The 16,402-nt window shown below is 45.0% G+C and overlaps 1 protein-coding gene across 1 annotated transcript in view; it reads left to right on the top strand.

Moving 5' to 3' along the window:
* The window catches only part of NT5DC1 (5'-nucleotidase domain containing 1), a 1,533,630-nt gene that overhangs the window by 69,570 nt on the left and 1,447,658 nt on the right, over positions 1-16,402 (top strand). The window contains exon 3 of the mRNA XM_078648807.1: positions 7,600-7,671. Within this exon, the coding sequence (XP_078504933.1) occupies positions 7,600-7,671 (72 nt within the window). The remainder of the gene's footprint in view (positions 1-7,599; positions 7,672-16,402) is intronic.

A 16,402-nucleotide genomic window follows, 5' to 3' on the forward strand; every position in this document is an offset into this window, starting at 1 on the left:
TCACCATCACAACCTTGCCAACCTGTTCAGGGAAGGAATCTGCTTGAGATTGGGCTGAGACTGGCACAGCCCTACCAACCTGTTCAGGGAGGACATCTTGGATTGGGGCTGTGGCCATCACAGCCCCACTAACCTTTCCATGGAGACCTACCATTTTGGAATGGGTTACTTGCTCTAACTCAGCCCAGGCTGAGATCTCTAAATCATTTCCCAGTAGACAATCTACAGGCAAGTTTGTAGACACTGCCACTCTCTTTGGGCCAGTGACCCCTCCCCAGCTGAGATTTACTACTGCCATGGAATGATTTGTCTGCACTCCATCAATATTGGTCACCTGGTATGTGGCACCGGGTAAAAGTTGCCTTGAGGGGACTAGATTCTCAGTCACCATAGTGATACTAGCCCCTGTGTCTCTATAGGCCTCAACTCTCTGACCATTGATGAGGGGCTCCTGTCTGTACTTGCTCAAAGTGTTTGGGCAAGCAGTGAAGTTGGCAAACCCCATGCCATTTTCACAGACAAGAGTAGCTGTTGTAGGGGACCTGGTTAGGCCAGAGTCCACGTGAGTTCCAAAAGTAAACCCAGCCAAATTCTTGGGGGCACTCCCACCACCTGGGGGATTACTACTAATAGTAACAGGAGGTGTTGGAGTCTTACTTGGAGGAATATTTTCCTTATTGTTGATCCTGGGGCAACTGCTATGAGTCTTCCAGTGGCAAGGCTGTGTACAGACATGGCAATAAGGTTTCTTGACAGAGGAGGTGTTTTGGGGCCCACCCCCACCATTGGAGTTTTGGGGCCCTGTGGAGGACTTGTCTTTTGATTTATCCCAACCCTTCTCTTGAGTCTTGGAAGTATCTTTCTTTTGGTCACCAGCCTGATTCTTAGGCCTAATCCTGGTTCTGACCCATTTGTCTGCCCTCTCACCCAATTCTTGTGGAGAGGCCAGATCTGAGTCCACCAGGTGCTGGTGTAAAAGCTGGTTTTGACAATTACTAAGGATCTGCTCCCTCATAATCAAATTATACAATCCTGTATAGTCATGTACTTTGCTGCCTAGTAACCAACCTTCCAGAGCCTTAGTAGCACAATCTACAAAATCAGTCCAGTCCTCAGTCTGAGCTTTCTGGGTATCTCTGAACAACAACCTGTATTGCTCAGTGGTTAAGCCAAACCCATCAATAAGAGCACTCTTCAGGACAGTGTCGTTTTTAGCATCCTCATGTCTAACTGTGAGGAGCTTGTCTCTTCCTTTATCTGAAAAGGAAAGCCACAAGATTGCTGCCCACTGACTTTGGGGAATCTGCTGTACCATGCAGGCCCTCTCCAAAGCAGTTATCCACTTGTGGATGTCATCCCCATCTTTGTAGGGGTTCACAATCTTACTCAGGTTTCTGTGATCATAGGACCTTTCTTTATCCTTAGGGATATTGCTTCCACCTGTGGAATCTAATCCACTCAATTTTTGTTCCCTTGCTAAAGCAAGTTTAGCTTGGGCCAGGGCTTTTTCCTCTTTCTCTATCTGAAGTTGGACAGCTCTCATCCTAGCCTCATGCTCTTTTCTCTGAGGGGAAGTCATTCCCCTTTGAGAAGCACTTGAGGCATTAGAGAGGAGAGATTCCCTGGAAGGAGATCTTTCCCTTCTTTTGCCTGGATTAAGTCTACTATTAGGCCTGGAAAAGTGAAACGCCTCTCCATTCCCATGTAAGGTTAGGTTAGCCTGGCTAAGCCTCCTGACTTGAACCTGGCCCTCCCCTCCATCATCTGACTCATCCTCATCTACCTCTACAACTTCTGGGTGGATGGGATCCTCATCATCTGTGGGGGTTACCCCTTCTCCTACATTACCTGAGGGGCCTGCTCCAGAGGCCTTCTCAAGATCAGCTGTCTCTAGGACTTGTATCAGGATTGGGATGGTAGGGTTATGACCCTTTTTCAGCCTCCTTGTAGTGCACAAGGCACTCAATTCTCTGAAGCTGAGTTTTTCATAGCTGGAGGGTGCCCTGGGAGGGTCACTTTCCACAGGTAGAGAACTGGATTGTTCACCTGTGCCAGACATGACTAGTGAGGTGTGGGTGTGTGCACCTACCTACACTAAGTGTTTACCTACTGGAACCTTTCTAGGAGTTGTAGTTAGGGTGTGCTAAGCCCTTTGGTCTACAACTACTAAGTTCAGTAGAACTTAAGTATTTACAGCTTTGTTTATATGTACCTATGGTACTTGATGTGATCTTTCAAATGATATTGTCAAAGATTACAATTGGTAAAACAACAGCAAGCTCAAATCCCAACCGCTGCACACCAATGTGAGAAGTTGGCCTGGTATGTGATGTTCACTATTCTAGTGAGCACCGTGCACCAGTCCAAACGACCCTTATGGTGATTGGTTGTAAGTCAACCTTATAGACCAGCTATCCTAGTGGTAGCATGGACAAAAGCAGTCTTAGGCTAAACTCAAGAGGGCATGTGAAGCCAGCTGTTTTCCCATATGCAATCCTTTTAATACCAAATGAAAGGACACCACACAAGTTATATATTATAAAATATATGTATTTATTACTAGAATAATCCTCTGTACTCTTTATGAGGCCAGAAGCACAAGCGTTAAACAAAGAACTTCATATAACATACAAACGTTGCACAAATATGGATAGGCCCTGGTGGCCCCTAAAACCATATACTAAAATAGTGGTATAAGAACCACGTCACGAACAATGGTAAGGCCTAGGGCCTTGGGAATCGCTGGGGCTACACCGGACTAACAGAAGTTAGGACGTGGGAGGCCCATAGGATGCGGGTGCAGTGTCTAAATGCACACGCGTGCACCAATATAAGTCAATGGTGCGTAAAAGTTAGAACGTTGCAGATTTGGAAGTCTTCCGACTGGACTAGAACTTAACCACTTAAAACTAGGACACTAGAGGTGTAAACCACTACAGGAGCACCGGAGTACTCTCGTTACCTCACCCACAGGAAGCGGGTGCATAGGTACCAAAGTGCGTCGGGTTTCTTCGTGGAGTTCTATGGAGCCTGGAGGAAAAGATGCTGCAGGCGACCAGGAGAGAAGAGTCCGGTTGGATCCAAGGGTGGATCGAAGATGTAGAGTACCTTAAAGCAGATGGGACAGAGTCTGGGTCACTAGCCAGTGACCAGAGTGGAACCAGGAAGGAACCAGGCGATGTCGGGCGCAATCAGGTGGTTGTCGGGAAGCTTGTCTCCGCTGCTACGTGGACCAGGAGGTATCGACGATGACCAGGTGCTGGGCACGGACTGTCCCACGAAGGCTCTCGCTGTCGGCGGAGTCGGCTTCCGGATTGGAGTCAACAGGCCTTGGCAAATGCAACCCACGCAGGACTCGAAGATGGCTTCTGGATCAGACCAGCAAGGTCTGATGGGCTGCTCCTTTTCAGGGGAGCTAGGGCCAGTCTGGAGCAACCAGACCAGCAGTGTAAATTCGAAGGTTCGTCGTCACAGAGGCCACTAGCCAACGGGCAAGTGACCGGACAGACGCGTCGAGCAGGAAAATGCAAAAGGGCCCCACGCAGCACTCGGTGAGTGTGGAGAGGTGATCTTCGGTGCAAAAGCTGCTCGGGGCTGGGGCTTCTCAATCCCCAATGCACAGCTTCGAGGGTGCCTCGGGAGCTGCACGGGAAGCACTTCGCTGGCTTTCCAAGATGGCCGGTCCCACGTCTCACGTCGCCTCCACGGGTCTCAGCTTTGCTGTGGCTGTGGATCGGGCTGTTGGATGTCTGGGAATCCGGTTCTTGTCGATCTCTGTCGATCGAGCTCCGGCGGGAGCAGCAACAAAGCAAACCTTGGGGCGCTTGATGGTGCCTGCTTGCACAGGGTGGTCACTCCTTGACCACAAGGGAGATTCTTCAGTCTTCTACGTCGAGTAGGATGTCGAAGGGTCCAGAGTTCTGTTACAAAGTTTCAGTCAGGATAATCTAATGTCTATGGACACAGCTCCTACCTTTATTCCAAATCAAGGGGCTGGATTACCTGCTAGGTCCCTCCTATGGGTGGGACCCAGGAAGGGGGTGGTTACACCCCTTTCCCTTTGTCCAGTTTCGCGCCAGAGCTGGGGCTGGAGTGTCCCAGCACCGATTTGAACCGGGCTATGCATGGGACAGCCCGTTTGCTTTTTTTTAATTATTAGTGAAAAAGAATAAAAGTTGAAATGTAATCGCCAGCCAGCCAGGAGTCCATAGGTTGATTAGAGAGTGAGAGGCTGCGGCGCGAAGAGTGGGAAAAGTAACGCTGTCACTTCGTGCATGTATTTCTGAAAAATGTAATTCACCACCACTGCCTCCTGAAAATAAATTATAGCCCCGGCCCTGACAATAAAGTGCCGGTGCTGAGCACCGGAAAGCACCGGCACAAATTAAGCACTGGGTGGGACCCAGGAAGGGGGTGGTTACACCCCTTTCCCTTTGTCCAGTTTCGCGCCAGAGCTGGGGCTGGAGTGCCCCAGCACCGGTTTGAACCGGGCTATGCATGGGACACCTTGTGTGCCCCAGGCAGTGTCTAGTTTCACTCAGCCCTCCCTGCCTCAATCCACTATCTCCTGTCTGGGGTGGTGTTAGCACCTCCCTGTGACAGGAAACCTTTTGTCCAGGCCTCCCCTGTCGGAGTTTCGGTCAGCAGCAGGAGGCCAGACTTGTGTCTGTGGCAGCAGCATCCATTTTGTGATGCTGAGGCTCTGGTTAATTTTAACCGCGTTTAAGGAAAGTAACATGTCTTCTCCCTCTAGAAGGGTGGAATGCTACCCCTGTCGCCAGAACTGGCGAGGGGGTAGTATTCCAAAGCGTATGACACCTTACACGACATGTTTTGATAAAGCCAAACCAAAGATAGCATTTAACCGCGAGGTTCATAATGCACTTAAGAGTTTATGTTATGGCAATATCTCAGAACAGCTATAAGGACATGGTTCCGAAAGCTGCAGACAGGCTCAGCTCATGCTAGAGCACCATCTCACACATAACCAAGCACTCTGCCTCCAGGATTGTTAAGGCCTGCCATAGGAGTGACTTATAGGTGTACATGTGTCCAGATATAGGTTTAGACATAGGTATACTATATCTAAGCAAGGGGTGATTACACAACCTTGCCCCAGCTGAGTGATCAGCCAGTTGTGTCAGTTTGGATGGCCAGCCAGGGGTGCAAAAGATATGCTGCAGCCCCTGGTAGGCCTTGGATGCTGCTATGCCCTGGGTACCTATGGTACACTGTACAGGGGCTGATAAGGTAACTCAATATCCAATTAGGTATGTACCTAAGGTACATGGAGTCCATTTTACAGAGAGAGCAGATAGCCTGGGTGCCCGATTAGCAGGATCCCAGGCCAACTAAGTCGAAAACCAGCTAAACACAAGGCAAAAATCTGGGGTAACCATAGTCAGATATCCATCCTCCTACATATGGTGGCAGCATTAATTGCAGTTGGTTATTAACCCATTTAGAATATCTATCGATGGTTTGAATGATACCATTAATAATATCATATAAGCCTAGGCCCCATGGGTTTATGGTCAGCTCTTGTAGCCTAGTAACATAGATGATGAACTACGTGATAAAAAAGACTTCAAGTGGTCCAGAATGCGGCAACTAGAATCCTTCACAAAATACCCAAGCATCAAGCAGCCAGTCCAGACCTAGCAGCCCTGCACTGGCTTCCGGTTCAAAAAATAATTCAGTTCAAGGCGTTCTGCATGGCTCATCCGGTCATCCATGGGAAAGGCCCACTCATCATCCAGAAGTTACTTACTTCCTGTGCTCTATAGTCTTCGGTCCAGTGAGTAAGGGCTTCTGACGGTACCTAAGGTTCATAGTGCCAGAAGCGGTGGCCGCTTCTTTGCGTATCTTGTTCCCAAAATTTGGAACACCCCTTCTGCCTCCCTCCAATTTCAACAGACGGAAGTTTGCTTCAGAAAACTGCTCAAAACCCATCTCTTCTGAAGCCTGACTTTCAGGCATAAGTTCATGCAGGTACCAGACGCTGATTTTGCTATCAGCGCTGGGAGGCCCAGTCGGGTAGCTGAGCGCTATATAAAAACATCTGAATTGAATTGAATCATCATAGCAACAGAAGGAGTGCATTCCACCACCTATCTTGCCCAACACCAAAGAACATTCCACATAGGCCAAACTTACAACTTGGATCCTACCAACTACACACCACAATTAATTAATATTAAGTGCATGCTTTATATCCTTCTCTTCCCTACCCACCACACTCAGTGAGGAGCGTCTAGTAAGGGCACTGCTCTAGTCATCATTCATGACATTGAAAACCTTTTCTCAAACTGCAATTCAACACTTTTGCAACCAAGCGCCCACAAAGATATATTGTTCTGACCATGCACTAAAGTGCTTCATCAGGTTATAAAGGGCATTATATATGTAACTAGAATACCACAAATGACTCTTTGCTTTAGAGACTGCTGATTGCTGTACCTTCCCAATTTTTTTTTTACATACTGCGGACATGGAAAACTGGAGTTTCTGGGCTTCAGACCTAGCATGATTGTGGTATAAAAATGGGATGTATGACGTTACAACGCATACTTTTACAACGCATACCTTTACAACGCATTTTTTACAACGCATGCCATTACAACGCATGCCATTACAGCAAATTTTTAAAAACTACCTTTACAACGCATTCCATTACAACACATACTACCTTTACAACGCATACCATTACAACGCATACCATTACATTGCATGTCTGGTAAGTATTGGATAATGTAGGGGTAAAAATTAATATTCTAACTCCAGGGGGGGTGCAACAGTAGGGTAAGTGTTGGATAGTGTAGGGGTAAAAATTACTATTCTAACTCCAGAAGTGCAACAGTAGGGTAAGTGTTGGATAGTGTAAGGGTACTATGTGTTGTAATGTTATGCGTTGTAATGGTATGCGTTGTAATGACATGCTTTGTAGTGGTATGCGTTGTAGTGTCATGCGTTGTAATGGTTGCGTTGTAATGGCATGCGAGGTAATGGATGTTGCATTGTAAACGTTTCGTTGTAATGGTAGTGCGTTGTAAAAGTTGCGTTGTAAAGGTTGTTTCCCATAAAAATGTATGCAAAAAACCTGAGGCAAAGCCACAGAACTTTGATTAAGGTGGAGCTATTGAATAGCAATGTAACGTGTACATTTCAAGTGCATGTCCACTTTCCCACCTCCCTCACCAGCAGTTCTTGAACTTGTATGTTTTATATAGGTCGCCAATTAGATGTTTGTCCCAATTTTGTACTGTCTTGTCACATGCTAAAATTCTTTAAAAAAGGATAACAGTTTACTTTTGAAGTGGCAACTGCCTTCCAACTTGGAGTAAAGTGAGTTGGCTATTTTTGGAAAAAAACTGATTTTGATGTAGTGTTTCAAAGTGACGAAGTGGCCATGGGTGCGTGGTTCTGGATTTGTGGTTAGTACATCTCCATAGCTAAAGTTACCCAGTTGTACAGTTGTATTTTAGACTAAATAACTGCCACATGCCACCTCATGCAATGATCCAAATAACTGGTTATGCGACAGAGTCTGGCCATGACTGCTACAGTTAATTAACGTTTGTTTCCACACAATTATTGCAGCTCAAAAGGCCTGGTGTTGGATCTGGAGGAAGGCAATATCCTCAAACTAGCAGAAGATGGCGCTGTTTTGAGGTAAGGTAGATTGAGTTTGATAATTAATCATATACATACTTTGATCGGCTCCAAAAACCAGGGCCCAAGTGTAATCAGAATAATTTCGTGCAGATCGTTTTACCGCCACGTGTATGTATAATTTAAATTGAATGTTTATCTTCAGCTATTCAAACTGTCTCCAAAAATACAAGCATCATTCTGTTGATCCTATGTTACATAGGTTGTTCACAAAACATTCATTCAACTAGTAGAAATATTGCTGCACCGTGCATAAATATAACAACCATTGGCACAACCAATCGGTCTCAGCAATGCAAGTGCTATTGACTTTGTCAATGTGTTTCAGCATTGCAGGGCCAGGTGGTAAGTGTTCCCCAGACAGATGCAGCACCCAAGCGCCAGCAGCTGATGTGCCGCTACTCCTTTGTGTAACCACGGGCATACGTGAACAAGGCATTCTAAATTAAATTTAAATTTTGATAGAGATTAAAAAAACAATATGAAATGTGTCAGTACCCTTTAATGAGTGCTGCCAAAATTACCCAGTAAAATCATGATACTTATTTTGTTCACTTCTCAAGAACAGAAGGTACCGTCTGCATTAGTGTAGTGCCTAATTGTGACCTGCATTTTACACACACATGTCGGCTGCAGGCACTCAACCCGCTGAGCTAACTGACTGGCTCGAAGTATCACATTTAACAGTTATCAAAATGCAGAAGTCATTGCATGCGTACATTCAAATTCAAGAATTCTTTATTAAATCTATTCCCTCTTCCTACTACATGGTGTTTTGTGGGTCACCGTTGTGTCTATCTGGTTTGACATAAACATGGTATAGTCTGACCATACCTCCTTTCCAGTGAGTGAACTGCATTTACAATGACCACCTAGATGTCAAGGCCATTGCAAGAAAGTGGTAAGCCAACTCATGAATTAGACCACTGTACTATTATCACTGGGCACGTGGCCGGTTCCTGGCTTGGCTTACTCTGCTTTGGACTTTCTGACCTTGATAAAAATTAATCATGTTAATTTGTGTAACAGTATCGAATTTGTGCAGTATTTAGGTATATCAGTCTTAAAGTGTTCTGTATTAGTATTGTATTTTTTTTTTTAACACAGTTGTTTTTATGGTCTGCACGGGGCTTGGAAATTGGGCACGTGTAAAGTGCCTCTTTGGTGCCCCTGGTCTGTTGCAGTTTGCAATGTGAATTTACTTGGGTGCTGGCATCAACATTTACCAAAACGTCATCTCAAAGGTGGGGTGCTGTCTTTTGAAATTACCTTTGTTTATTTTCGCTTGCAATTAGCCTCTTACTGATCATTTGCTTTTAACCTGTAATTCTGCAACATAACAAACCATGTGCTTGCTTATGTACTGTGCGCTGTATTCTAAACCACAAAACGCTTACTATACAGATGCACTCCAGTGCCTAGGAGTGCATTTTGTGCCATGTGGTGCTTTACAATGCTCATCCGGTGAATTGAAGCAAGCCCTTCCCGCAGCCTGCTTTATTAGTAACCAGCGAGGCGGTTATGACGTGTTCCTGTTTTTTGTACTATCTCAGGGGGGGGGGGGGGGGAAAGGGGTAAGAATGAGTGAGTGATGGGCAGCTGAAACAAAGCGGCCAAGTCACCTTGCACCATGGAGGGCATTGCTGATGTACTGCATGCTGTATTGTAAACCACAAAATGCTTACTATACAGATGCACTTCAGTGCCTAGGAGTGCAGTTGGTGGTATGTTGCACTTTACAATGATCATTCAGTGAATTGAAACAAGTCCTTCAAGCAGCCTGTTTTATTAGTAACCAGCGAGCCTGTTAGGACATGTTCCTGTTTTCTCAGGCGTGGTAAATGATGCGCGGTAAAGGCATGCGTTGTATTGTCATACATCCGTTTTGGGGCACTTTTGTCAGCACCCATCATGACTGAGCACTGGGTGTGTACTTCACCACTGTGGCAAAACAGGACAAGTCTGGCTTAGTCACAAGGTTGCTTCTTCAGTGTTGACTTTCAGCTAGGTGTAGATATTTTAATAGATGCTGTGGCAGAGCAGGCATCTGCAACGAAATATGCCTCCTGTTCAGGAGAGAGATCTGGTAAAGTTGGATTTTAGGTCACAATTCTGAAAATTCCTCTTTTAGAAAGTTGCCATTGTCTTGTCCCCACCTTTTGGTCCCTGCAGCCTTATCCTGGGTAGCTGGGATTTGGTCTTTGTGTTTTCTTGTTTACTCCCAGACAGTGAGACAAATAGGTAATAGATGATGGCAGGGTGGGCCATCTCTGTCAGGATCATGAGGAGGAGCTGTCGCCCACGACACATTTACATCACAAAGACGCTGCCTCAGCATACTCACAAAGGGGTTCACACTAGTCTTTTCTGCCCCCAGACAAGCTGGGGCCAGGGCATGGAGGGAAGAAATTCCAGACACCTCTGTAGGGGGAGGACTTTAGAAGCTTTGCCCACTTCAAAGCGGGCACCAAGTATAAATAGTGGACCCTCGGACCCAACTCTTCACATCACTTCTTGACCTGTGGACTCTGTAAGAAAAACTGCCCAAATGTGAAGAATTCCCTAGTGACCTGCTTGCTGACCAAGGCCTGCCGTTGCTGGACCAGGACTCTTCTGCTGCTGTGAGCTGCCCTGCTGAATCCATCCTGCCTGTGTGGACCCCTGACTCCAAGGAATCTCTAAGGGTGAGTCTACTGCCCCCCTGTTCAAAGCCACAGGGACATTATAGACTTCTTCAACTTCAACGCAGCTCCACACATCTGAACGTAGGATGGCACATCACTTCCTCTGTTTGGCGGCTTTGCAAACCCGGACCCAATACGATGCATCTCTACACCAACAACTGGCCCTCCTTGACGTATTCAAGCGAATCTTGATGCAGGAGATTGCATCACAGCTCCTGCTCGGGGGCTTTGCAAGCATTGACCCAGCTACACACATCTTTCCTCAATGCATCTTTCCTTGACGCAAGTCCTCACAGCCTCAGCGGCTTCTTGACACCAGACCTCACATCACAAGCTCCAATCAACAGCTTCATCGACTCCGCCGCTGCAAGATGCATCTCAATGTCGGACCTTGCATCAAAGCTCCTCGCTGATGGCTCTTCAGCTTCGACCCACGCAGCTCAACACAAGGACTTTGCACCTCGATGCTCAGGCCCTAAGGTACTTTATCAATAGTCTAAACTTAGTCCTGTATCCGGTGCATGCTCTATTGCAGTTGGCCTGAACTTGTGGCTTGGACCCTGTGTACCACGACCAGATAAGAAAGGTTGGCTCTTGATTGCATATCTGCATCCTGCTATTTAGATTTTGGTCATTTTGGTGTCAAATAATTAATTATCCTTTATTTTCCTAAATTCTTGATGGATTTTTCTTGTGTCATGTTTTCACATTATTACTGTTTGAAGTGCTGCATAAATTCTTTTCACATTGTCTCTAAGGTAAGCCTGACTGTTTTGTGCCAACCTACCAGTGGGTTAAGCAGGTTAATTTTGGGTTTGCTTGTGTTTTCCCTGACGAGAATTGTGGTTGCTGCTTGAGTAGAGTTTCACCTCCTTCAACGAGTAACCTGATTTCCTACACTATAAATGCCCTTTTTATATTATAAGGGCTACCCCAGGTAATTGCTAATCATTGCAGAATACTTTCTGAGACAGGCTAGTTGTGTGTAAATACCAGGCTGTGCAAGAGGGTGATCTCATGTGTAGCCCACAGACATGTTTACACGTGTGAGGTAGTTTGCTCACATGTAACCAACTTTATACCTGTTAACGCAGCTGTGAAGCAGCAGCCTTATCTTAAAAGGCTGACACTGACTGTCAACACAGTCAGTTCAATTACTGTGAATTTACCATGAGTGAGATTCAGGTAGTGAAAGTCTAACAGCTTGGTAGCCAAAAGCAAACATCCTGGTGGACTAAATTGGCGGAACACATTTAATACAGTTGTACTCTGCTCCTACACTTTAACTGGCCCTCCTAACCACCACAATGTAAGAATTAGAATGTTCTGCCTAATGTTTACATAGCCTTGCTAAGAGGAAAGATGGCAGTAGGCCTTCTGTTCTCCCCTCCCTTAGACTCCAGGAATCCATGCTGTAGCGTCCTCCACACCCCGGGAGCATGCAAATGAAATAAGCCGCACACTGAGCTCTGCAATTTTAATCTTTATTCTTTAACGTTCAACCACACACACCCGCATTGCATTATAAATGTTAAGACCACACCTTAACACCTCCCAGCAGACTGCTTAATTCCTGTTTAGACTGCTCAGAACCGCATTGTTCCTTGCGCGCATAATCTCAAAACACTACAACTCCACCTTTGTTAAAAAAAAATATAGACAGCATTAGCATCATTGTTCCTCAGTGAGTCGTCGAGGTGCTTGCGCTGGTTGGCCAGATCGGGAGGTTATGAGATGTTTGAGATCCATTCCTCTATCTATGCTCTCTAAATTACTTTCTTGATGGTGCTCATGCATTTTTCAAGAGCACCATTGGCGTTGGGGTCAGAGAGGTGTACTTCTTTGATTCTTGCCATTGAGTCAAACAAGCAACTCCATGAATGTTTTGCTATTGAAAGGTGGGCCATTGTCAGATTTGAGAGTAGCAGGGATACCCCACGCTGCAAAGATGTTATCAAGCCGCTCAATTACTTTGTCATAGATTGGTGATGACAACCCGATGACAACCCTTCCACCAAAGGCAAATGCTAATATTCATTAATGACTACCATGATATGATGTCCATTTACTAAAAATCAACTGCAACTGTCCCCCAGGCATGAACAAGATGGTCAGACATTGTCAACGGATGCAGCATCACCTTGGGGGATAAACAATTACAAAGGTGGCACACTTTCAGCTTTTTCTCAACTCGTTCATCTAGGTGGGAGAACTACACTCAATCTCCTAGGGCTCTTTTGGTGGCTACAATGCCACAATGTCCTTCATGGGCCATTTCATAGATTTGATGTTTTAGGGTCACAATTATTATGACGATTATAGAGTCTCTCAGTATGATACCTTCTTGGTTGACAGACAGCTCATCTTCCACATTTTTTAATTTTTGAAATTCAACATCATCAGCAAAGGGTCGAACATTTCTCTTCAAAGATTGTGTTGTAATTATGTCTTTGAGGTTGAGCATGTCCTTATTTGCATTCATAGCAGCAATAATTTCTACAATGGACAGAGCTGCTGGCGTGCTGGACCGCACAATGAAGTTGAAATACTCTTCAGCTGCTTTGGACGTTGAACTGTGGCAATATAGTGGCACTCGTGAAAAGTATTTGTTGGGGTTTTGATCTTTCCCCAGCTTGTGTACAGTCACAGGGCTGTACTCTTGCAGATGCAACCCCACCTCTTGATACAAGGGGACATCTTAGCTTTCGGAGTTCCAAAGATAGTGGGCAACACCTGTTGGTCTGTGATGATAGTGACATGTTTCCCTTATAAAAACACATGAAAATGTTCACAGGCCCACACTACAGCCAAACTCTCCTTCTCCGGCTGAGAGTAGTTCTGTTTCAGACAGGCTTCTACTGGTATTGGCTACATTGTGTCTCTAGACATTCGGATGGCTATTGTGTTGAGCAAGGTTTGACCCAGCCCCACTGGGCTCGCATCTACTGTGATCTCTGTATGTAACTTGGGAGTCAAAGTTGTCCATTTAAGTTGCATTCTCAATTGCATGTATATGTCTTTGACACTTTGGTCGCATTCAGGAGACCCCTGGAATGGGACATTTTGCTTTGTTTACTCTATCAACAGGGCACTCACTTTAGCAAAGTCACAAATGTATCTTGAGCATTTACGAGCTATGCCTAAGAAGGATCGCAGCATGGTTGCATCTTGTGGGGGTCAAGCAGATGACAATACTTGCACTTTTTTATGGGTCAATAGTAAATCCCGATCAGGGAATGTGTGGCTAAAGAATTTGAGTTTGGTTTTGTGAAACTCACACTTTACTGCATTCAAAATTAGACCTGCCTCAGCAAGTAATTGGCACGCTTGTGTAAGGGCCTTGTCATGCTCCTTTACGTGTTGTCTCAAATATCAGTATATTATCACTGTAATTGAAAGCATGTGTGACAGTTTTCAATTACTCGGTGAATGACATCCTGAAATGTGTCCGTAGCGAAGATACTCCAAAACTCAAACTCTTGTATCTAAACAAACCAACATGAGTCGAAAAAGTAGTAATGTACCTACAGTTCTCTTACAGCTTGTGTTGATGGTAATCTTTGTTCAGGTTGAAACGAAAGAAGACTTTGGCTCCGTGGTCATGTCTGCGATGTCTTTCTCTATCGATTGCTTTGTTGGCCTGGCGCATATTAACACAAATGCGTACTGCACCTCCACTGTCCATTTTTGACACCACAATTATGGGTGAAACCCATGGCATAGGACCGGTGGAGCATTCAATGATGTCATGTTTCAATTTGTTTTAGTTTTTTAGCAACAACTTTTTGTAAGTGGAATGCGACTTGGCAGTGCCGTTGGGCAACAGGGCGATTGTCCTCATTAATATGAAGTTGCACTTTCTTTGTTTTGAGCCTTCCTAGGCCATGAAACAATGACGGGAACTGACTCACAATTTCAGACTGAGCACATGTTATAGTTGAGACATATCAGTCCCATGTCAGCAGCAGTGGCAAAGCTAAGTAGGCATACACTCAGTGAAGTTTCCTGAAGAACATGAATTAGCACTTTTACGGACGGTGGTATATATTTCATGATTGTTGTAAATGACCCTTGACTCTGTAATGGTTTGGATATAGCCCATGTGTATACATTTGTGTTCAGGAGATAAGGTGGTAAACTGTCATGATATTGATTGACTCCCCACTGTCTATAATAAAAGCTATGGGGCAACAGTTCAACTTTAATGTGATTTTAGGACAGTGTCCAAATGACCCTTTTCACTCCTTTTGGTGCTTCTCATTTGACTTTTGATCTTTTTTTACAAGTAGCTAATCCTATATGTGCATGTCGTTCTTTGGTAGATATCAACTCATATCTGTCCTCTTCACTGGGTCCGGATAGTGACATTGGAAAACCTTTGTATGATGAATTTGACAACGATCAACTTTGTTTTGATTCTACTTGTTGTAATAAATGCTCTGGAACCTTCTGGCTCTCATTTTCTCTTCTCACTGCGACACATTTGGTTTCTCTTTTGCGTTGCAGACCGTTCTGAAGTGGTTTTCTTTCCTGCAGCCCTTGCATGTCTGTCCCTTGACTAGACATTTAGCTTCATGGGAAAATTAAAATCTGCATCAGAAGCATAATTTTTCTTTCTCTGGAAACGTCGACTTACTTTTCATGATCAACGCTGATTCATTGCACCTGTTCCTGCTTCCATATCTGCAGCTTGTCAATCTGCACGTTATCATACTTTAGTACAATAAACCCGGACCCTTTAGTTTTGCAAATGCTTGTTAGAATATGAGGCAGTATGCTCTCACCCTTTGTTTTTTGTTTGAAAAGGCTCACTGGAACCATGTAGCTTATGAGCTCTGGTTGATGCTCCTGTGGCCAGTAAGTGGTACAGAGATCTGAGAAGACTTTGGGCAGCATTTCCAGAACCCTCAAAATGATGTGTTGCTCTCTACTGAAGAAGGACAACTATCCTGAAACACATTTCTAGAGATACACAGCACTGGCTGCACCAACAAGGGTGAAAAACTAAAGACTGTTACTGAAGTAAATGTTATCATGCACTGCTTTAACCATAATGCACTGGGGCGAACTGAATGCTGGCATGTGAGACAGTTTGCTCCCACCCACTTTTTGTTTGAAAAGCCTACTTTTAGCCAATTAGCTGACAAGCTCTGGTTGATGCACCTGCGCCCAGTGAGTGGTACAGAGACCTGAGAAGACTTTGGGCAGCATATTCAGCAGCGCCAAAATGATGTGTTTCTCTTTACTGAAGAAGGACTCCTATTCTGAAACTAGTGTCTAGAGATACACATCACTGGCTGCACCAATTTGGGTGAAAAATTAAAGACTATCATTTTTATTTTATTTTTTCCAGGGAGTTTTATATAGTGAGAACTAGATCCGAAGGTATCAGAGCGCTTTACACAAACACCAGTTGCGTTTTAGATGAACACGTTCATTTTTTTTGTTAGGCACAGGGAGATTAAGTGATTTGCAGAGAATCACAGGATGTTGAGCGTCCCTGCTGAGACTCGAACCTGGTTCCCCAGCTCCGAGGTTGGCCTCTCTAGCCACAAGGCCACATCCTCTCCCCACAGCTTCTCCTTGAAAAAAGTGTTAACATGAACTGCATGTACCATAATGCATTGGGGCAAACTCAGTTCTGGCATGTGAGGCAGTTTGTTCCCACCCTCTTTTTTTCTGAAAAGCCTCCCTTGAGCCAATTAGCTGACGAGCTCTGCTCGATGCTCCTGCGTGCCTAGAGATGCACAGCACTGGCTGCACCAGCAAGAGTGACCAACTAAAGACTGTCACTGAAGTAAGTGTTATCATGCACTGCATTTACCATAATACATTGGGACGAACTGAGTACTGGCTGGTGAGGTGGTGTGCGCTCACCCTCTTTTTGTTCGAATGTATATTCAGTCTACTTAATTTGTAGAAAAGGACAAAATAATAGTAGTTAGTACAGCACTACACATGGCCAACCACCCAACCACTAATACGGCGACAGCTTCCCATAGAAAATAACCGGGACTTAGAATAAATCCTTACAGGAAGTCATATAA

Source organism: Lissotriton helveticus, chromosome 6 (genome assembly GCF_964261635.1).
Source record: "Lissotriton helveticus chromosome 6, aLisHel1.1, whole genome shotgun sequence".
NCBI classification, from domain to species: domain Eukaryota; kingdom Metazoa; phylum Chordata; class Amphibia; order Caudata; family Salamandridae; genus Lissotriton; species Lissotriton helveticus.